Raw genomic sequence first — 24,102 nt, forward strand, 5'->3', positions numbered from 1 at the left:
TTCCACACACCACATGTGGTCAAGGCCATCCGAGCAAGGCTTGCGTTTGGGGCAGGCAGACCAGGCAGATGCCTGGGGCCCCAACTCACAAAGGGGGCCCCCAGCATCTGCAGCCACTTTATGAAGTGCCCAGATGATGTACAGCAGTGAATAAGCAGTGAGTCCCAGAGCGTCTCTCCCAAACCCCGTTCCAGCCCCCCTCTTTCTCTCTTTCTCCCTGCCTGCAGTCAGGTTAGAAGTTGCAAGTGAGGGGAAGGGGACAGTTACAGCACAGCAGACAGAGGTCAGAGCCAGGCCAAGAAGATACCTGCAGCCCTGTGTGTCTGTGTCCTCTCCCCTTATCATGGCTGCTCCTAGCTCTGTCCTGGGAATGGATCTGTACAAGTGAAGCTTCAAAACCTGGTAACTTTACATGTATATCTGTATGTACATGTGCAGTATACAGTGTGTGTGTATGTGTGTATATAGTATGTGCGTACATATATACAGTATATAGAATGATTGTGTATATTTGTGGTGTATGGAAGTGTGTGTATATATATATATATATACATATATATATATATATACATGTACATACAGTATATAGTATGTGTATACTATATTTGCATACTGCATGTGTGCAGTATATTGTGTAAATATATAAACTGTATAGGTATGTGAGCATACTGTATATAAACTGAATGTTTCTGTGTGTATATACTTTATATAGTGTGTGTTTTTGTATTTATAAAGTATATATAATGTGTGTTCATGTATAGAGTGTATCTGTGTACATGTGCTGCATACAGTATATAGTTCTGTAATTGTAGTGTCGCTATAATAGGAATCAGTAGTTTACTGTATTTTGCGGATTATAAGATGCACCCCCAATTTTGAAGAGAAAAATAGGAAAAAACTTTTTTAATAAAATGGTGGTACTTCTTATAATCCATGCGTCTTATTGTTTACTGCTTACCGGGGGGGATGGTGGCTGCGGTGAAGTGGGGTCCCAGGGTCACTGCTGGAGGAAGCAAGAGTGGAGGATTGTTGCAGGCCGCAGGCTGGGATGAGGGAGTGTTCGGATGTACGGCTGCGGGTGTTCAGTGCTGCGGCCTTTTGTGAAAGGCCAGAACCCCTGCAGTTTATTTATTTATTTTCACTTATTTATACAGCGCTATTAATTCCACAGCGCTTTACAAACATTAGTGGCACTGTAACCAATGAGATTCACAATCTAAAGTCCCTGTCTTGGGAATGTAGGAGGAAACCAGAGTACCCAGAGAAAACCCGTGTAAACACTGGGAGAACATAAAAAATCCTTGGAAATGTTGTCCTTGGTTGAATTTGAACCCAGTGCCCCAGCACTGCAAGGCTGCAGTACTAACTAGAGTTGAGCGACTTTTACTTTTTTCAGATCGAGTCGGGTTTCACGAATCCCGACTTTGTGAAAAGTCGGGTCGGGTGAAATCGGCCGATTATTGCGATAAGTTGGGGGCTAACTGAAACACGAAACCCAATGCAAGTCAATGGGGAATCAAAGTCAGCAGTGAGTGGAGGACAGGAAAACACCTACAGTGCCCATTTTAATGCCATAAACATCAATTCTTATTACTTAAGCTTGTCAATCTTAATTTACTTTATAATAATAGTTAGGCATTGAAAACTGGGGGTCATTTGGCTAAAGTTGTGGGGGGGTAGGGCTGGCTCAAGATTTTTGTGGGCCCAGGAAACGCGGAACACGTCACGGCGGTGGAGCAGGGAGAGGTAAGTATTTCAACTTTGCAAGTGCTGTGATCCTGAGCAAGCAGGGGGGCCCACTAGTTGGCACTGGGCCCCTCACAGTACGGCGGTGTGTTTGACAGTGGGTGGCGCCTCCCACTGCCAGAGACACTTTTGCGTACTATGAGGGGCCCTGTTCCAGTGACATCGCCAATGAGTATGCCCCCCACACCTGATGAAGGAACCTGCACTTTCATCTGCACCTTCCTCTTTGTCCCCGTGTAAGGTGGTATAGTATGCAGAAAGGGGAACCTGACTTTCAGTAGGGTCAGATTATGGCTGTGTAGAGAGCAAGGGGAATGTAGTGGTCTGGGTCAATGTACCAGCAGACTCACCTAGCAGTGACTGGGCAATGGGCAGGATGAGGAGGAAACACAGATATAGGCCCAAATAATAAACTAGGCTAAATGCAGTTCAAAATTGGTAACAGGACTAAACAGGCGGCATTGCTTTGTTCAGTGGAGGAAAACTGTAATGAGTGGCAGACACAGTTAGTAGGCCCAAATAATAAAGTAGGCTAAATGCAGTTCAAAATTGGTAACAGGACTAAACTGGCGGCATTGCTTTGTTCAGTGGAGGAAAACTATAATGAGTGGCAGACACAGTTAGTAGGCCCAAATAATAAAGTGGGCTAAATGTCTGCCAAAAAATTGTTCATAAATAAACAGGCGACATTGCTTTGCTCAGTGTTGGAAAATTGTAATGAGTGGCAGACTAAGTTAGTAGGCCCAAATAATAAAGTGGGCTAAATGTCTGCCAAAAAATTGTTCATAAATAAACTGGTGGCATAGCTAGGTACAGCTGAGCAGCAGACAGTGGTAGTAGGCGCAAAGTATTAACTGGTCTAAAAGAAGGCCAGAGCCCCTGTATATTTTAACTATCATCTATCATTTCAACAAATTTGTATTGGCAGTGCCATTAAAGGATTTAACAGCACAGACTACACAGTGGTGGAGCAGGGAGAGGTAACTATTGCAAGTGGTAGAGCACTGTTCGAGCTGGGGGGAACACTCTCTCGTGGGCGGCGGTACTGGCAAAGGGGCCCTCATATTACGACGGTGTGTCTGACGTTGGTTGTGCACCACCACCATCAGAGACACTTCATTGTACTATGAGGGACCCTGTGCGAGTGCCATCGCCCAAGAGTGGGCCCACCCACCTGTCCAGGCAAACGGCACTCGCACGGGTGCTTGTGGCAGGTGGTGACCACGGCCCTGTGGGGGGAGTCAGCCCATTTAGGAAGGTATAAAAATGGCCTATGCTGGACATTCAGCAGCTGCAAATGGAGGAATTGGAGGATGTACACGTAATGCCCCTAGCCATGCCTTCTAGTCCATGCATCTGTTGTGAGCTGCACCTTTCCACTGACTGCCTCAGTGCATGGACCATGCGGTCTTTGACATGCTGGTGGAGCGCTGGGATGGCTTTTCTCGCAAAGACGTGCCGACTGAGTAGGTCATAGCGTGGTACTGCGTAGGCCATAAGGTCTTTGAAAGCTTCGCTTTCAACCAACCGGTAGGACATCATCTCTAACGAGATTAGTATAGCAATGTGGGTGTTCAAACCCTGTGTACATGGATGAGAGGATGAGTACTTTCTTTTCCTAACAAGAGTCTCTTGTAGGGTGAGTGTTGTGAATTCTGTTGTCAAGCTCCCTCCTGTGGTCATGAATGGTACTTCGGCTGGTTCTGTCCATGGGCTTCCTCTGGTGGTTGTGAGTGGGGCTGCAGCTTCTGAGTTTCCTTCCACAGGTGACGAGGTTAATTCGTTAGCTGGCTGCTCTATTTAACTCCACTTAGATCATTGCTCCATGCCACCTGTCAATGTTCCAGTATTGGTCTAGTTCGCTCCTGGATCGTTCTTGTGACCTGTCTTCCCAGCAGAAGCTAAGTTCCTGCTTGTTTTTCTCTTGTTTGCTATTTTTCTGACCAGCTTGCTATTTTGATTTTTGTCTTGCTTGCTGGAAGCTCTGGGATGCAGAGGGGCGCCTCCGCACCGTGAGTCAGTGCGGAGGGTCTTTTTGCACCCTCTGCGTGGTCTTTTTGTAGTTTTTGTGCTGACCGCAAAGTTACCTTTCCTATCCTCTGTCTGTTCAGTAAGTCGGGCCTCTCTTTGCTAAATCTATTTCATCTCTGTGTCTGTAATTTTCATCTTAACTCACAGTCATTATATGTGGGGGGCTGCCTTTTCCTTTGGGGAATTTCTCTGAGGCAAAGTAGGCTTTATTTTTCTATCTTTAGGGCTAGCTAGTTCCTTAGGCTGTGACGAGTTGCATAGGGAGCGTTAGGAGCAATCCACGGCTATTTCTAGTGTGTGTGATAGGATTAGGGATTGCGGTCAGCAGAGTTCCCACGTCCCAGAGCTTGTCCTGTATTATTAGTAACTATCAGGTCATTCCGTGTGCTCTTAACCATCAGGTCCATTATTGTCCTAACCACCAGGTCATAACAGGTGAGCTGGACTGGAGAGCTGCATATGGTGGAACTAGCGGTGGTGGTGGTGGACATGCTAGATTGGGAGAGGGTTGGTGATGGTATTCTTGATGTTGACCTACATACAGTGTTTCCTACCAATAACCTTGTGATTTTCTGACTGCTTTGGCCTCGCGACGATACCTCCACATTTGCTGCTGGTGGTGTCCTAACCGGTGGGCTTACAGTGAGGGAAGCAATTTAGCATTGCTGACTACCTTCATTCTTAGCAGGTGCACCAACGGTACTGGACGTTTGGTAGTTAGTCCAGGCTTGCAAGTGCATGCTGGTTAAATGTCTAAGCATGCACGTTGTATTTAAATTTTGAAGATTCTTCCCTCTGCTAAAGGTCTTTGAGCATTTCTTACAGATAACTTTTGACTGATCATTTGGATCTTGGTTAAAAAATTGCCACACTACACTCTTCTTACTATGGAATAGCTTTTAAGGCATTGTACGCTGGGCTACTTTCACCGGATGGCCATGGTGTCCTAAAACTGTTTTTGTTTTTGACAATTGTTTTTGGCCTGATACCGGCCTACCAGATCACAGCTGTTGCAATGTAGATGGTTGCAGCGGATCATCCTCCTCTGCTTCTGAGCTACTGGCATCGGCACCCTCTTCCCCCAATGGCTGCCAATCTGGGTCAACAACTGGGTCATCTATCACCACCTCTTCAATTTCATGTGCACCTTCCTCTGTGTCATCGTGTAAGGTGCTATAGCGTTCGGGACAGGGCACCATAGTCTTATCAGGGTCAGATTCTGGCTCAGTAGACTGCGAGGGCAATGTAGTGATCTGAGTCAATGGAACAGCATAATTATCTAGCTGTGGCTGTGCATCAGTGCACTCCATGTCCGATTCATCTTGTAATGGGCAGTTACCAATTTCCCTTTCTAACCCAGGCATGGTATGTGTAAAGAGCTCCATGGAGTAACCTGTAGAATTGCCTGACGCATCCTTCACTTTTGGTTTGGGTGAAGGACACAAGGAAACATCTTGTTCCTGACCTGGAGCATCCACTGACAACTCGCTGCTTTTATATTTGGAACTTTCTGAAGAGGAGGCGAAAGAGCTAGAGGCTGAGTCAGCAAGGAAAGCCAAAACTTTTTCCTGCTGCTCCGGCTTTAATAGCTGTTTTCCTACTCCCAGATAAGGAAGCCTTCGAGGCCCTGTGTAGCCAGACGATGACGCTGGCTCAACACCTCCAGCCTTAGGTGCTATTGTGCTTTTGCCACTACCACCAGATGCACCACCACCACCACCATCAGTACCAGCTGGCAACCACCGCCCACGGGCTCTTCCACCAGACTTCCTCATTTTTTGGAAAATCTAATCAAAATAACAACCATTATATGGTACTGTAAAACAAGGTAGAAGGTGTATAAAAACTTGTTGAGAATTTAAATCTTCCTTTTTTGTGGGGGAGACTGAACCAAAACTCAGGCCCAGTGTATATAACAATGCAATCTAAGTGGCAGAAAGTGGCTGGCTGATATACAACAAACTAACAGGACTGATGTATATCCACTTTGTGAGAATTTGATTGAATCTCACTTTTTTTGGGGGGAGACTGAACCAAAACTCAGGCCCTGTGCATAAAACAACACAATGTAAGTGGCAGAAAGTGGCTGGAAGATACATTTCAATCTCCCTACAATGATCTCAGGACAAATATGGCAGCAATAAAAAGGACTGCTGCACACAAAAGTGTGGACAAACAAACAAGATAACTGTCCAGAAAGGAGCAACAGAATTTTTGCTTTTAAAAAAGCAGTTGGTTTGCACAGCAGCGTGCAAACAGCAATGCAGCTATCAGGGAGCGTTATAAGGCAGCCTAATAAGCTTCAGAGCTGATGCACAAAAATATAGCCTCCACTGTCCCTGCAAAAAAATGGTGGTGTTGGACAGTGGAAATCGCTACAGCACAAGCAGTTTGGGGGTTAATCTTCCCTCCCTAACTATATCCCTTCTTCTGATGAAGCGGCAGCAACCTCTCCCTATGCTAAGATCAGCAGAAGTAAGATGGCGGCCGGCGTGCAAGCCCTTTTATAGCCCCTGTGAAGCCGCAGAAAGCAAGCCAATCACTGTCATGCCCTTCTCTAAGATGGTGGGGCCGAGAACTATGTCATCACGCTGCCCACACTCTACGTCCGCCTTCATTGGCTGAAAAATGGTGCTGAAAGCGTCATATGAAATGCGACTTTTGAGCGCAGATCGGCGACCTCATGGCCGATCCCACACTAGAATCAGGTCAAGTTTCATGAAACCCGACTTTTCCAAAAGTCGGCGATTTTTGAATTTGTCCGATCCGTTTCGCTCAACCCTAGTGCTAACCACTGAGCCACCATGCTGCCCCAGTTGCATGGCATGGTTTCCTATGTTGTAGACTCCTAGGAAAATAGCTTCCAGGGGCGGCGCATGCGCAGATGGAGATCTCGGCACCAAGATCTCGGGAGATGAGATCTTAGTGCTGAAATCTCATCTCCCAAGTTCTTGGTGTTGAGATCTCCATCTGCTCATGCGCCGCCCCTGGCAGCCATTTTCCTAGAGTCCATCCCATAGGAAACCATGCAACTGCAGGGGCTTTGGCCTTTCACAAAATGTCGACAGAGCCCCCGCAGCACCGTATACCCACAGCACTGAACACCCGGAGCGGTGCACCGTGCATGCGATCACCCCTTCATCCCAGCCTGCGGCCTGCAGAGACCCTGGGCCCTGCTCCACCGCGGCTGGTAAGGTATATCTGCATTACAAGATGCACCCCCATTTTCCCCCAAAATTTTTGGGGAAGAAAGTGCATCTTATAATCTGAAAAATATGGTATGTCTGATGCCTGTGACTTATATTAGGGCCTGTGCACACTTTCTTTACTGCTCCCAGTGCATTCTACCAGACACGCACAGCGGCCAGAAGACACTTTTTAAAAAATGAATCTGTTGCTGTCGTCATTCTGCGTTTCTTTCCCTATTCAAATGAATGGGACACAAAAATGCAAGCCAAGTGAAAAGGCTGCAAAAACACTGAATATTTCCTGCCAACACTGTAGATTAATCTGCAGCAAAAATGGTGGATGTGAACAGAAACTACTGGGGTTTTCTGAGAATGTAAAAATAATTAGCATGAAATGATAAATCCTCTGCAGCTCAAGCACTGATGCTCCGGACATCTCCGCTAGTCTCAGCACTGCGCTGAAGGGTCTTGTGGCTCCGGGGGACTCTGCTAGTCTCAGCACTAGGCTACAGGTGTCTTGTGGGAGCACCTCATATTATAGTGGCAAAGTGAATAATAACCATCAGGGACCCTGAACCATGGGCCATGGAGCCAGAGGGGATTACGCAGAATAGGTTGGGGGACATGTAGGACTTTTTTTTTTTAATCGCTTTTTATTATGCTGTTAGTGAGGTAGGATGTAAAAAAAGACGGCATTTCTGCTGTTTTCTATTATGTGACTGTACAGCCCCCTTCACATGACCTATCATGTTTTTCACAGATGCCACGTGTGCCCTATTTGACCTACAGTGCTGCACTTATGTTCGTGTTTTCCCAGCAGCACAGATGACAAGGGCCAATACAAGTCTATGAGTCTGTGTAAACATGCCGTCCGTGTGCCATACGTGAGCTGTCTGTGTTTAACATGGAAAGTATATGTGAAGCTTTGTAATTTCATTTCCATTATCCATACCGGAAAAACACGGATGGCGCATGGATGGCACTCTGATTGAAAACACTGGTGACACCGATATCGGTGTAACATATACGTGTTTTATATGGTCATGGGGGGCCCACTTTGAATTTTGCCTAGGGCCCCAATTTGTCAAAAACCCGCCCTGCATTTGAGTGATGTGAGCAGTTTGGAAGAAGAGATGATGCTCATGCTTCCCTAGCTGCACATTAAATGAGGGAGCAGGGTGCAAAAGAGCAGAGAGTGGCTTCTAGCCATTAGGTTAGCTGCTATTCTGCACTTCTGCCAGCCCCTAGTCTTATCTGTTCATGTTGCCACCTCCTACTCAGCTTCCTCCACAATCTCCTCGTCTGGTCAGAAAAAGAGGGCCGTCTGTGCGAGGTTTGGAGTTCTCACATTTATTTCCTGTCTGTGTTGCATCGTCACTACTGATTTCCTGCTTCCCACCTCATATGTGATGTACGAACAATGTAATTCCACCTTGTATGGTGCTACTAGGTACTAACCATGCAGGGTCACCAAACCTTTGCACAGACTCATTTTCCTATTTGTAATTTTTTAAATGCAAAAGATGAAATATATATATATATATATATATATATATATATATATATATATATATATATACTGTATATATATATTGCATAAAATGCAAAGGTAATGTATCATCTTTAACTTTTGCCCTTTTAGAGATTATTTAATCTTCAACTTGCCTAACTGTTCACATTAGCAGTAATTTTAACCAGTGGTGCCCAAAGTTTTACATGCCACTATTGAGTACTGTTGAGTATTACCTCCAGGTTTAGAGAAAGATTTGCACATATTACATAGTTACATAGTTATTAAGGTTGAAGGAAGACTATAAGTCCATCTAGTTCAACCCATAGCCTAACCTAACTTGCCCTAACATGTTGATCCAGAGGAAGGCAAAAAAAACCCATGTGGCAAAGTGTAAGCTCCACATTGGGGAAAAAAATTCCTTCTCGACTCCACATACGGCAATCAGACTAGTTCCCTGGATCAATGCCCTATCAAGGAATCTAGTATATATACCCTGTAACATTATACTTTTCCAGAAAGGTATCCAGTCCCCTCTTAAATTTAAGTAATGAATCACTCATTACAACATCATACGGCAGAGAGTTCCATAGTCTCACTGCTCTTACAGTAAAGAATCCGCATATTAATCCATTGTACTTAAAATAAGTAGAAATGTTTTATAAGTTTCATGAGTGCTATTGGGTAATTGCTATTCCTATTACGCATTCACTGACAAGCAAAAGAGAAACAATCTTTTGAACTTTTGACTTTTAGGCTCCATATCTCACCATACACTACTGCTTTGATCGTGAGACTATCGTCTCATACATAAATTTGATTTGCAACTATTTAGCATGTGATTAGTTAGGCACTGCATTGTTAATGTTTTTCTCCTGGTGGTGAAAAAATATTTTTCTTCCTGAATACTTCAAAACACAACCTATTCTCACATTTTCTAATAGCTCAGCTTATTATTAGGTTGATTCCCAAGTGAACAGTCATTGGTTTGAATCGAGAACTAGCCATGTACATGATTTCCCAAGAAGAGAGAAACCGCATCATTATTACTTCTATCAGTTCTGGCGCAATAAACCCTGCAGTGGAGGTGGCTTGTATGCTTCATAATAGTGATATCACAGACATCGATGCAAGCACCGTGCAACTCACATTACACAAATCTGGAATTGTGGACAAAAAAAAGATGAAGAAACCTCAACTTCAATATTGTCATAAGAAGCGTCGGTTTGAGTTTGCAAACAAGTATGAAAACAGGACATTTAAAGATTAGAAACAGGTGATTAGGACTGATGACATGAAAGTCAATAGACTAGGCTCTAATAGGTGCAAATGGAGCTAAAGGGTAGAGAAATTTAAGGAAATGCAGCTTCATTTCTGCCTTTCCACTCACTACTTCATATGCAATGTTCCCAAAAGGTGGTACTCGACCTTTAACATGCTGTAGAGATTGTGCGAGCAGTGGCAGACAAGTGTTTGAGCTTCAGCATGCATGGGTGAGTCGTTCTGTGAAACACCACTTTCCAACCAATGAGTGGGTCTCCATATGGGGCGTGAGTCCCATGTTGCACTGTTTAGAGTACTCCAGGAACATGGCCAGCGCTTATGAAACCATCATCAGCGTTACTATCCAACTTCTATGCCTTCGAGGAAAAAAAAAGCTTCAGTCGATGATGGATGAGATATTGGCACAGAAGAAGGAGTAGGAAGAACAGGAAACATTCACACAGTTATCAGGCGATGCATCAACACATGTCTTAGAGAATAGGTTCCTGTACTAAGGGTGCCGTCACACAGTGGCATTTTGATCGCTACGACGGCACGATCCGTGACGCTCCAGCATCGTAACAATATCGCTCCAGCGTCGTAGACTGCTGTCACACTTTGCAATGTATGACGCTGGAGCGATAATTTCATGACGTATGTGCGATGTAGAAGCCGTTGGTTACTATGCGCACATCGTATACAATATCGTGCACACCTTTGTTACACCATGCGATCATGCCGCCACAGCGGGACACTAGACGACGAAAGAAAGTTTCAAACGATCTGCTACGACGTACGATTCTCAGCGGGGTCCCTGATCGCAGGAGCGTGTCAGACACAGCGAGATCGCTGGAACGTCACGGATATATTGCTGGAACGTCACAAATCGTGCCGTCGTAGCGATCAAAATGCCACTGTGTGACGGTACCCTAACAGAGGCAAGGTACAACCAGGAAAGAGTTTTGGAGGATAGGTAACAACCGTGTTCACAGCAGGGTGGCAATCAAAGCAGCTCACGAGCATCATTGGAGTGTGGCTGGAGAGTTTCAGTCAATATAGAGTATCCAGACAATACAGCTCCCAATAGCTTATCTTTGGCTCTGGGAAGCTTGGCACACATGAGACAATATTTGCTGCTGTGCCTGCGCTAACAATCACCAAGTTGCCTAGATTGTTACAAGTGCTGATTATTGGATGGCCACTCTGCTGGACCCCCTCTACAAAGACAACGTACCATTCTTACTTCCAACACTAGAGCAAGATCAGAAAATGTGGGAATGCAAGAGCATGCTAGTAGAGACACTACTGACTGCATCTTCAACTGACAGCAGGGGCTCAGTGGAAGCACAAGGCACAGGAGGATGATCGTTGCCAACGCAACTGTGGCACTGCTGCCATCTCAGAAGGGATGGTTAGCATGGCAGGAATGTGGTAAACCTTACTCAGCACGTTGCAAAATCCAGCACCACCATCTGATACATCCCTATTTTGGTACCGCACAGATGTTTTTTTCACAGTGCAAACAAAAGCTTTTTGGCATAGTACTCCCAGAGGCTTATTGGCAAGATAGGAACAAAAGCTTTTAGGCATAGTACTGCTGCTGCTGAGATTTATTTATTGATTTTTTTTTTAATAAGTTTATATTTTAAGAAAAGGTGTGACTGTTTTTTCATTGTTGTTTACTGCAACACTTACAATACTTTGGACAAGAAAAATCACTTTACCAAATGTCTATATTTCATGTGTCTGTAACTCTATAACATAATGAAGGGTATGATACACTAAATATGCTAAATTTACTCCATGAGAAATTTGATATATGCAACAAAAACACTATTGTTCAAATAAGAGGAACACTTGCTGACTTGTATTATCTTCTTGATGAAGCAAGGGACTGGTTGCAGATTCATTTTCTTTGTGATTTCCCTGATGGACACTTCTAGACTGCCATGGTCAGGAGCTGGCAAAATAACCCCTGGGAAGAGGTCAGAAATGATGCCATCGAAAAGCGGCACGTCATGGGATAAAAACTGCAAATTGAAAATAAGACAGAGAAAAAAATTAGAACCACTGCATGTTCCTAGAATCAATATACAAACTTTGCATCAACTTCAATATAATATATAGAAATACTACTTTTTTAATTTAATAATATAACATTTGAATGTGCTAGTTTTGCTGAATTTTTCTTAAAAATTATTTATGTGGCATTCCAATTTCCCATAAAATAAATATGTAATGTTCTGAGGTCTGGTACTGTATCTAACCCCTTTCAATCTCATTAATGAAAATGTAGCATTAGTAATGTCAAAGTGACCTCCTTCCCTGATAATGTTATGGATAGACAGAAGGCAACCATCCATAACCCCTTCACTACATTTGACGTACCTACACATCATGCACCGATAGAGGTTCTCAACAATATAGAAATGGGAGCTTGGCTCATGTGATAGTCAACCACTAGCTGTCACATATTGATCGCAAACATTTAAGAGGCTAGGAGAGGGAGGAGGCTCCCTCTCCAGTCTGATCGGCTCTTCCATGATGTCATTACAAGGTGTCAATTGTAGTCATTGCAACCCGAGATGGTCATGATGACCTCCAGATCTTCCAGTGATGGTGGCCTGCTTAGACCATGCGTTTTCTGTTAGTGGAGCACTGACAGGTATAGTGCATTGCAATGCATTATGCCTGAGATCAGAGTAATAAAAGTTAAAGTCCCATAGAGGAACTTACTAGAAGAATTTAAAAAAAGTAAAAGTTAAATTGTTAAAATACAATTTCTTAATATCACAACATAATAAAAAAGGAGAAAAACTTTATACCCATAAACATGTAACTTTATTTTAGAACAAAAATGAACAAATAAAGTACACATATTTGGTATAGCTGCATCCAGGTTGACCTGAGCCTATAAACTGTCATACTAGGTTAATACTTCAGTGAACACTGTAAAAAAACTATGCTTTTTCATAATACCGCTGAACAAAATGTGGAATTAATACGTCATCAAAAAGTCAAATGTAAAACAAAAATTAGATAGCTGAAAATATCATCTTGTCCTGCAAAAAATAAGCTGCCATAAAGTCTCATCAGCAGAGAAATAAAAAATCTATGGCTCTCTGAGTACAGCGAGGCAAAAACAATTTGTGCACAAAAGAATAACAACCTCAGATGTGGCCGACTTTTTGAAGCATATTAGTAACAGAACAAATTTATATTTTATCATGTGTACTTCTGTATGGAGAACAATTTTAGCATTAGCACCCACAAATTTCAAACTGACATCTAGCCTGCTGTAACACTAAAAATAGAAGAAAGATTTTTTTTTTACTGTGGATGAGGCTTGTATACAATAGAATATGCTCAAAAAATTCAGCCTATTGTATCACGTTTGGCAAAGAAAAAAAAGTTTTTTTTTACTCTACATGATCTCTGCACACAGCTGTATTTCACCCCACTAAAGTGACAAGGTGGGATATGGCGTGTTGTATCATGTTTGCATCTAAAAAAAATATTTTTGGTGCTGTATCACATTTGTAACAGCAAACATTGTTATACTTTGCATGAGCTCCGTAAACTGCTGAATTTCACCACCACTAAATGGCAAGGTGGGATATGGCGTGTCGCATCATATTTATAACAAAAAAATGTTCTTTACACTGAATGACAAGGTGGGATATGGAGGGCAGTATCATGTTTAGCAAAAGACAAAAAAATATAGTTTTTTTTACTCTGCAACAGCTGTGCAGAAAGATGAATTTCACTACTAGTAAATTACAAGGTGAGTTAGCAACTACCAAAAATTTGTTTGGTTACTGAGCAACAGCTCAAATCACAAAACAATTTCACCGTCAATAAATGACAAGGTGTGATATGGTGGGCTGTATCACACTTCGCTACACAATTTTTTTTACAGTGTAACAGCTGTACAGAACGATGAATTTCACCACCACAAAATGACAGTGTGAGATATGGCATGCTGAGTCACGTTAGCAATTGCCAAAAAACATTTTTTTACTGTGCAACAGGTCAAATCACAGAACAATTTTACCGCCACTAAATGACAAGGTGGAATATGGTGTGCTGTGTCACATTTAGCAACTGAAAAAATACAATTTTGAAAGGTCTACTCGTGCATGGAACACAATGGAAGCAGTGTACAACATGAATTTATGAAATGTGCAATGCTGTCATTGTCTGAGGACCTCACTAATGGCACAAAAAAATCTGCTGGAAGGTTGATTCAACTTAGTGGCGGTGAAATTCATCTTTCTGTACAGCTGTTGCAAAGTTAAAAAATTCTGTAGCTAAACATCATACCGCCTGCCATATCCCACCTTGTCCTTTAGTGGCGGGGAAATTCAACTTTCTGTATAGCTGTTGCACAGTAACAAAAACATTTTTTTCAGTTGCTAAATGTGATAAAGCACGCCATATCCCACCTTGTCTCTTTTTGGCAGTGAAATTGTTCTGTGTTGAGAGCTGTTGCACAGTAAATTTTTAGTAACTGCAAAAAAATGCTTAATAGTGTGCAACAGCTCTCAACACAGAATAATTTTTCACCACTAAATGACAATGTGAGATACTACATGCTGAATCACAGAGCAATTTCACAGCCACACAATGACAAGGTGGGATAAGGCGGGCTGTATCAAATTTAGCAACAGAATTCTTTGTTTTGCTGTGCAACAGCTGTGCAGAAAGATGAATTTCACCACCACTAAATGACAAGGTGGAATATGGCGGGTTGTATCATGCTTAGCTACAGAATTTTATTTTTTACTGCGCAAAAGCTGTATAGAAAGATTAATTTCACTGCCACTAAATGACAGGGTGAGATATGCTAAATCTCATTAAGGACCGCAAAAAATATTTTTTTACTGTGCAATGGCTCTGAACACAGAACAATTTCACCAACACTAAATGACAAGGTGAGATATATCGTGCTGAATCATGTTAGCAACTGCCAAAAAATTTTTTTTTACTATGCAACAGCTCTGCACACAGAACAATTTCACCACCACACAATGACAAGGAATGATATGGCCGGCTGTAACACATTTAGCAACAGAATTGCATTTTTTGCTACTGTGTAATATCTGTGCAGAAAGTTGAATTTCATTGCCACTAAAGAACAGGGTGGAATATGGCGGGCTTTATGATGTTTATCTACAGAATTTTTTATTTTTTACTTTGCAACAGCTGTACAGAAAGATGAATTTCACCGACACTAAATGACAGGGTGAAATATAGCATGCTTAATAATGTTAGCAACAGCAAAAATATTTTTTTTTCTACTCTGCAACAGCTCTGCACACAGAACAATTTCAACGCCACACAATGACAAGATGGGATAAGGTGGGCTGTATCACATTTAGCAACAGAAAAAAACATGTTTTTTTTACTGTGCAACAGCTGTGCAGAAAGATGAATTTCACTGCCACTAAATGACAAAGTTGAATATGGCAGGCTTCATCACGTTAGCATCTGCAAAATATATATTTTTTTACTGTGCAACAGCTCTGAACACAGAACAATTTCACTGCAGCTGAATGACAAGGTGAGACACGTCATGCTGAATTACATTAGAAACTGCCCAAAAAGTTTTTTTTACTATGCAAACGGTCAAATCACAGAACAATTTCACCAACACTAAATGACAAAGTAGGATATGGCATGCTGTGTCACATTTGGCAACTGAAAAAATGAGATTTTGAAAGCTCTACTGGAGCACAAAAGAAGCAGGGCACAACATGTTTCCATGAAATGTGTCCTGCTGTCTTTGTCTGTGGATCTCACTAATAGCACACAAAAAACATCTGCTGGAAGGTCGATTTTACAGCCACACAGGACACTAGCTATCTAAATTATCTGACTTAGAAACAACCACCTAGCTAACTAGCTAAAATCTATTAGTACCCAGACCCAGTGTAAGGAGCAGCCTCTCTGCACTGTGCTAGTGACAAAATGGTGCTGAAACAAGATGTCCACTTTTTATAAAGAGAGGGACATGGTATTCTATAGCCAATGACACAAGCCATTGTGTCGGGATATTGTGGATATTTCCTGCGCCCTGATTTGCTAGCTACAATGTGCACACATGAAGTTAGAAAATTTTTTTTTACAAGCACGTTGCTCCTCTGAGCTCTCACCACTCGTTACCCTCATCAAACAAGTGCCCCACACGTATTATACATAGCCACTATCCTAGGCAAAGTGTTCAAAAATACTATAGTGGAAGCTCAAATATTTTCCAGCACTTTGCAATGAATGCTACCAATTTTTTCCGATTTTATAAAAATGTGCTTGTGTTTCCGATCACGAATCAGAATGTGCCATATTCATGCCAAATTTATGTTTGGTGATCGTTTTTCTTGTTAATTGTTGAATTGTGTGGTAATGTCTGATATAATCTGTACATGTCTTCTCTGAACTCAAAAGTGCTGCAGAACATGTTGGCACTATATAACTAAAGATTATTATTATCAGTATTGTTGTTATTACTACCTTGACCACATGCCTAGATCAGCAGGTAATTTTGAAAAAATAAGACTTTTTGAAATCACTGAGGAGTTTGTGAATTTGAGGTATGTGCACCGCTACGCAAACTTTGGGGTCTGAGTTAGAGCTGAGTCATACACAGCGTACACAGCTGAAGAAGAGACTACACGTAAATGGTGATGCATGCCTTTTATTTGGAAAGATGCCTTTTAAGATTAAAATCAACACTCTTCCTATTTATGGACAAATTAAAGGCGCTGTTCACTACTGGCCATGATAAAGTAATAAAGCCTGAACTCAGCTCCCGTGCCGGCTCCATTCCAGCGGTGTGGGCACTTGCGGTCCCGGGGCTGTAATGACACGTGATGCCCTACACCCATTTAGAGCTGGGGACACTGTCTCCACCTTTGGACAAACTGAACATGAAGAGGAAGTCCAGGCTAACCTGCAGCCCTGGCTTCCTCTTCATGTTCAGTTCGTGAGAAGGTGGAAACAGTGATGCCAGTGCCAATTGGGCACCAGTGTCATGTGTCACAACACCGCATCACAGCCACTTGGCGAGTGGACAACCCTTTTAAGTTCAAATAACAGCTTATTGTTGGTCCTCATAGATCTGATATTAATGACCTATCCCATAGATAAGTCATCTATACTGTATGTTGTGTCCAGAGAACCCCTTTTAATTCAGTTTATAGTTTCTGAAGCTGCTACATTTTAAAAAATGCATATTTAAAAAAAAAATTATTTCCCCACTGTATTCATTATAATTATTCTGTCAGTAATTAAGTATTATGACTCAAACTTGACTATTATAATTCCATATTATACAAATTGTGAGACAGCTCTTACTGCATTTGTTGGGGGACACTCGCTTAGCAACAGGATTCAGTCAAACACAGTGGCGTAGGAAGGAGGGTGCGGGGGGGGGGGGGCGGTCCGCCCCGGGCGGCACAATGCTGGGGGCGGCCGGCGCTGCAGGAGAAGAAGATAAAAAAAAAAAAAAAAAAAAAAAAAAAAAGACGCCCCTTTAAATCTTCGGGCGGCGCCGTCCGCCGCCACGACCAGGGCCAGCTCCCCCCACCACCGGGCCCCGCCCACGCCCCCCGCTCTAATACTCACCTCTCCTGGTTCCTGCGGCTTCAGCGTCCTCTGACTCTGCGACGTCTCAGGGCAGAGGGCGCGATGACGTCACTACTGTGCGCGCCGCTCTGCCTCTCTGTCCTGAGCGTCGCAGAGCCGGAGAGACGCTGACTGCACCGGACCTGCGCTGGGAACGGGAGAGGTGAGGATTTTACTTTTTTTTTTTTTTTCTTTATGTCTGACTGTCTGGGGCTGGGGCAATGCTGGACACACTGGGGCAATACTGGAGACCATGGGGCAGATTGCTGGACACACTGGGGCAGTACTGGAGACCATGGGGCAGAATGCTGGACACACTGGGGCAATACAGGAGACCATGGGGCAGATTGCTGGACACACTGGGGCAATACAGGAGACTATGGGGCAGATTGCTGGACACACTGGGGCAATACAGGAGACCATGGGGCAGATTGCTGGACACACTGGGGCAATACAGGAGACCATGGGGCAGATTGCTGGACACACTGGGGCAATACAGGAGACTATGGGGCAGATTGCTGGACACACTGGGGCAATACTGGAGACCATGGGGCAGAATGCTGGACACACTGGGGCAATACTGGAGACCATGGGGCAGAATGCTGGACACACTGGGGCAATACTGGAGACCATGGGGCAGAATGCTGGACATACTGGGGCAATACTGGAGACCATGGGGCAGATTGCTGGACACACCGGGGCAATACTGGAGACCATGGGGCAGAATGCTGGACACACTGGGGCAATACAGGAGACCATGGGGCAGATTGCTGGACACACTGGGGCAATACTGGAGACCATGGGGCAGAATGCTGGACACACTGGGGCAGTACAGGAGACTATGGGGCAGAATGGTGGACACACTGAATACTGGAGACCATGGGGCAGATTTCAGGACACATTGAGGCAATGCTGGAGACCCTGGGGCAGACTTCTGGACATACTGGGGCAATACTGGAGACCATAGGGCAGATTGCTGGACACACCGGGGCAATACTGGAGACCATGGGGCAGAATGCTGGACACACTGGGGCAATACAGGAGACCATGGGGCAGATTGCTGGACACACTGGGGCAATACTGGAGACCCTGGGGCAGATTGCTGGACACACTGGGGCAATACTGGAGACCCTGGGGCAGATTTCTGGACACACTGGGGCAATGCTGGACACTGGGGCAGATTGCTGGACACACTGGGGGTAATATACTGGACACACTGGGGCAATGCTGGACACTGGGGGTAATATGCTGGACACACTGGGGCAGACTGCTGGACACACTGGGGAAAGGCTGGACACTGGGGCAGATTGCTGGACACACTGAGGGCAGATTGCTGGACACACTGGGGGTAATATGCTGGACATACTGGGGCAGATTGCTGGACACACTGGGGGTAATATGCTGGACACACTGGGGCAGATTGCTGGACAACATGGGGGTAATATGCTGGACACACTGGGGCAGATTGCTGGACAACATGGGGGTAATATGCTGGACACACTGGGGGCAGGACTTGAGGCATGGGCAGAATGTAGATACGGGGCATGATTGGAGACACGGGGCAGGATTGGATCATGGGGCAGGACGGATACGATGGAGGCTGGTGGGGCAGGATGGGGAGATCATATGGGGTAGAATGGATACTCATGAGGGCAGGATGCGAGAACATATGGCTGGAGCCAGGAATGAGATAAACGGGGCCATGGTGGGGAATATTATTACCATAGGGGATAATTAAGGGATATTGTTACTGCAGTGATGTATTTATTTTATTTTTTGAGTATACTGTTTTAAATGGGGGGGCGGTCCTGTTACTGTGCAGAGTGACACTATATCACCTTTTTTTCTTCATGTGGTGTAATGTAGAAGTTGTGAAAAATTAAGTAATGTGTTCTGCAAGCGGAGCTCGAGATAACTGTGTTATTTCCTGCAGAAACGAGTCCTGGCTGGAAGGAATGATGGCGGTCTGTGCTGGATGAAAGATGAAGGACTTCACCTAGAGACGTCACTGGTGAGTCAGTGTTACCTATACACTGACACTATACACTGTATACTATATAGAGGTCCTGTGTATAATGTCACCAGTGATCTCTGTATTACCTCTACACAGACACTGCATACTAAGTACAGATCTCCTGTGAATACTGGCACTTATGGTGATAGTATTGTGGTTTTTTTTTTATTACTGATCAGTATTGTAGTATTCAGTCACTATGTGGTGGTAATATGTGGTCTGGAAATGGTGCGGTGGTATTTGTCCCTTGTATGTAGTATTATTCGGTCACTATGTGGCCTGGTCATGGTGTGGTGGTATTAAGTCACAGGTGTGGCATGTGGGGGTGACACCATTAGGCCCAGTTTAAGTTCTACAAAACAGGAAAACCATTTTTGGTAACCTTTGTGTGTATTGAGCTGGGGGGGGGGGATGGGGGGGGGGCGCCAAACTCAGGATCAGCCCCGGGCGGCAAAAGCTCTAGCTACGCCTCTGGTCAAACAGGCATGATTTTCTCTATTAAACAGTCAATGCGGTTTATTATGCAGTCATAAGCCGGGTCATGCACAGTTCATTATATGTTTCATGGAACTCAATAGGCACCAACAGATGACATTAAGTTGCAGCTTTAACTTAGATACTTCATATATGGAGTTAACTCACAGTTCAGACACTACACCCACCAGGCCTCCTTGACTAGTCCCCGGGGGGGTGTCCATAGACTGTATCAATGTCTCTACTCATATAGTGCACATGACATTGGTTCGCAGTCTCTAAATATGCTGGACGTTACTCCATCCAGTTAAAATGGGTGACCACACAGTTCATTAACTGACCCCCTGTTAGTGCACACAGTTCCCCAACTCTTGATTACCATCCAAGAGCTCCTGCTCCACGCCCTCACTTCTGTCAGTTCTCTCTCTCCTAGGGAAGCTGCCAAACTGGGATCACGATCCCAGAAAATGCCTTGCTCACCAGGCCACCTGACAGTCCAGATCCTCAGACAGGCTATAGCTCTCCAATGCAGTGCCATCACAGACTCTGCATACATGCCTTTCCATGTGCTCTTCAGGAGTCCTACTCCCAGGATCTTCTAACACAGTTTGTTCTATTCAGGAAGTCCTACTCCCATGATCTTCCAACACAGAAGTCTCTCAGTGCGCTATTCAGGGATCCTACTCCCAGGATCTCCCAACATACAAGTCTTCAGGTCCACAGCCTCTTAGTTCACTATTCAGGGATCCCATCCTACTCATAGGATCTCCCAACACACAAGTCTTTAAGTCCATGGCTTCTCAGTGTGCTATTAAGGGATCTGATCCACACACAGGACCTCCCAACACACAAGCTGTGCAGGACCTACACACTCTCCATCATGTGACCACACCATGGTCACATTGTGTACCTGTAACCCCTGGGTGGGAGGTGTGTGTGGTTAGTAAGACCTGCCCAGCTCTCCAACTAACTCTGCAAGCCTCCCTTTATAATTATACAAATACTTTTGGGACTACAGGTCCCAGAACAACAACATTAATGGCTTACAGTGCAGACCCTCTCTGCGACACGTACCAGCCATTTACAATAATGCCAGTCACTATCTTATTATCACTATTACAGTTACGCCTCCATGCATATCCTGAGCGGCACACACAGCACCCCCTGGCTGCAACATGAGTTACTGCATCACATACCCCCCCTCTGTGTTCAAGCTTGTGGGGTTGAACACTTGTCATACACCCGGGGTCTCGAGACAGGTCACGCACGTTACCTTGCGCTACCAGTCAAGAGAACCGTCTCAGTCGGTTTTGAGCATCATACATCATCACACCCTTCTTAGGCTTTCCCCACACCCTGCGGTCAACATGTAGGCCTTGAGCTTTGGCCCTTAAGTCACAGTCTGTCTGTGTCACCAGACCTTTAGTCACCACACTTTCCAAGTTTGCCCCTTCATGTGAACTTTCTTTCCATGGCTGGCACGCACTGTTGTTGCGGTCATGCGTCCACCATCAAGTCGAGTCTAGCAACTGATCTGAGTCTGACCCTTCATTACTATTCCCTCTACTGTCCATGTCCCTTAGTTTTGTACTGGGAGTAGAACTGCCACTTTCAGACATTCAAACTCCTTGTCTCTCTGAATGTCTTTGGCGGTCAGCCATTCCATTATTTGGAGGGTCCCTTTTGTTCCTTTTTCCTTGGGTTGAAGGTGGCCTCCACCATATGTCCTGCAGCTGTTTAATAACCTGCAGTCGGTCCTGTCTTAGCTGCTCTATTTCTTTCAGGTATGTCACACAATATTTGAGGAGCATTCGCATATACGTAAGGCTTTCCTTTGAGCCAACAATGACAAATGGTACCATCCCATCTTCACCAGCTACATGGACTTCGTCTTCAGCTGGAATCTGCACTCTTGTCACACCGGATCTATTCACGATTTCTTGCATCATATATGCATCACACTATATGCCTCTACTGCCTTTTTAAAGACCTCATGCACACCCTCACTTGTACATGCATCCCGCAAGTCCTCGAGTATCTCTATCATGCTCTTAAAGAGCGAGGTCTCACTTTCTTCATGGACGGACAGCTCCCGTTTTGTCTCAGACATTTCCATCAAGACACCTTCCACAACTGGGTGACTGTCTTGTCCTGCTTTTAGTGCCAAATCTTTCCATACCTCATCCTCTGCATGAGCATTTGCCAAGATGGGCATTAGCAGCTCCGCCTCATTACCACTCTGGCACTGACGCGGTAAGTCTGTGTTCATCACCTCTTTCTCTTGTAGAGGACCTCTTATTGCTTCTCTGAGCACTTCCACATCTTCCCTTAGGGCCTTAGTCATTCTTTGCCATGTTGACTGGTGACCTCTGAGCTTAGAGACATCCATCTCCAGCTCATCCACCCTGTGCTCAGCCACTTGTCTTAGGACCCTTTCTTGTTTGACATGTTCTTTCACCGTCTCTAAAATCAGCTCTATTTCGTGATCCTGCTCTCTTTTAGCCAGCACATGTTGCACTATCACTTCTTTAAATATATTTTTAGATGGGCCAACTTGCTCACCTGTTCTTGCATCAGCAGGTTCAACTCTCTCTTGAGTCTTCCATCAATCACCTTTGATCACCTCTAGGGCCTCGGCTGGGCTCTTGGCCCAGTCACCCTTAGGTACCTCTCGACTCTAGGTAACTTCAGAGAACTCCAGCTCTTCGGCATCAGGTACTATGGAGCCTTCACCATACTTCACTATTTCACCCCTCTCTGTCACCGCAGACGTGGGTCTACAACATGTCATTTCCTCATGACCTCCATGGATTCTCACTCCACCAGCACTGTCCAGGTTTTCTTCTCCTACAGCACCATCAACTGGCTAGTCATCCAACTTCAACCTGACGATTGTTAGGGGCGACGACACATCACCTTCCTTCCCAATCTCTTCAGCATCTGAAAGAAAACACATATTGGAGGAAGAAGTACACGACCTTCTATTATCAGCAAGAGTCACTTGAACAAATTCTTTGTGGCCCTAGTTCCTCTGGCAACGGGGGGACTTGCCCTCCTTGTGGGGCTCTTCTCTACTGTAATGCCTTTCTTTCATAGAGTCACAGTCACTCCCGGAGTCTGTGTCCCACCCCACAGTATGGTGAACCCTCAAGTCACTTTCTAACCGGCTGCCAACGCTGTTTAACTACCACATCAACATCTGAATGACCCAAGCGGTCATCCTGGTACATGTCAGGTAACATCATGTCTGTAAGTTGGAAAGACGCACCCTACCCACTGGTCATCCATATGTCCAACCCGTCAGTTCTGGGACGTGTTACTGCCACCGTCATGTCATTGAGTTGGGCCCGTCCACCATTTTCCTTAGTCATGCCTACCTTTGGACTGTCAACTCTAGGGGGCATATTCTCCTCATTACTACCTCCCATACACATTATTTATACCAAGACTTTCCCTTTTATCCACCAATCCCATAGGGCTTCCAAGTCCCACCCTATTACCATCATGTATAGAAAGTCCAGGACTACCATCACTTCCTGGTATGTGGACCTCTCAGTCCCGTCAATGTAGAGGTAGGCTTTAACGTCCCCACCTGAGCTATTCACTCTCGACCCTGTTCCAAGTGGCACAGAACGTTCACAAGGGGACCTGAGCACAGATATCCAACTCCCAGAGTCTATCAGTCCCATCAACCATCCTCCTTCCAGCCAGAAGGGGCACTGTAGTGTCAGTTCAATGACCAAACTATCCCCAGTATATCATGGGCCTGCATGGCAGGAAGTTCACTGCTCCTGGCTACAGTCCAATGGCACATTTGCTGGTGCCCCTTTTTGGGTCTCCATCTCCTTTTGAGCCATTATCCCTGTTTGGAGCACCACCCCTTTTGGGGATTTCACCCCTTTTTGGGCAACTACACCTGTTGGGATTGTCACCCCTTTTGCGACTCCATCCCTGTTTGTGTCACGGTCCCCTTTTTGGGGAACCACCCCCTTTAGGGACACCACCTCATTCTGGGGTACACCCCGTGGACTTCCCCATGGTATTTTCAGGCTCCAGTTCACACAGTACAAAAACAAAAAAAAAGTATGTTTGGGTTGACCCTGGCCCTTTAAGAGTCTGCACGATCTGGACCAATGTCCTCATGATACCTAACCAGCTCCTGCTGTCACTGTCACAGCTCCTGCTGCATCCACAAAGCATTGGCACCTCCAAGTGCTGATCACAAGCAGCTGCTGCTGCCACCGCATCTCCTG

The 24,102-nt window shown here is 44.7% G+C and overlaps 1 protein-coding gene across 1 annotated transcript in view; it reads right to left on the minus strand.

The window, feature by feature from the left end:
* Positions 1 to 24,102, minus strand: part of LOC138674484 (dynein axonemal heavy chain 3-like) — a 3,367,401-nt gene that overhangs the window by 1,777,762 nt on the left and 1,565,537 nt on the right. The window contains 1 exon segment of the mRNA XM_069762320.1: positions 11,604 to 11,768. Coding sequence (XP_069618421.1) covers positions 11,604 to 11,768 — 165 coding nt within the window.

This window comes from Ranitomeya imitator, chromosome 4 (genome assembly GCF_032444005.1).
Source record: "Ranitomeya imitator isolate aRanImi1 chromosome 4, aRanImi1.pri, whole genome shotgun sequence".
Lineage (NCBI taxonomy): Eukaryota > Metazoa > Chordata > Amphibia > Anura > Dendrobatidae > Ranitomeya > Ranitomeya imitator.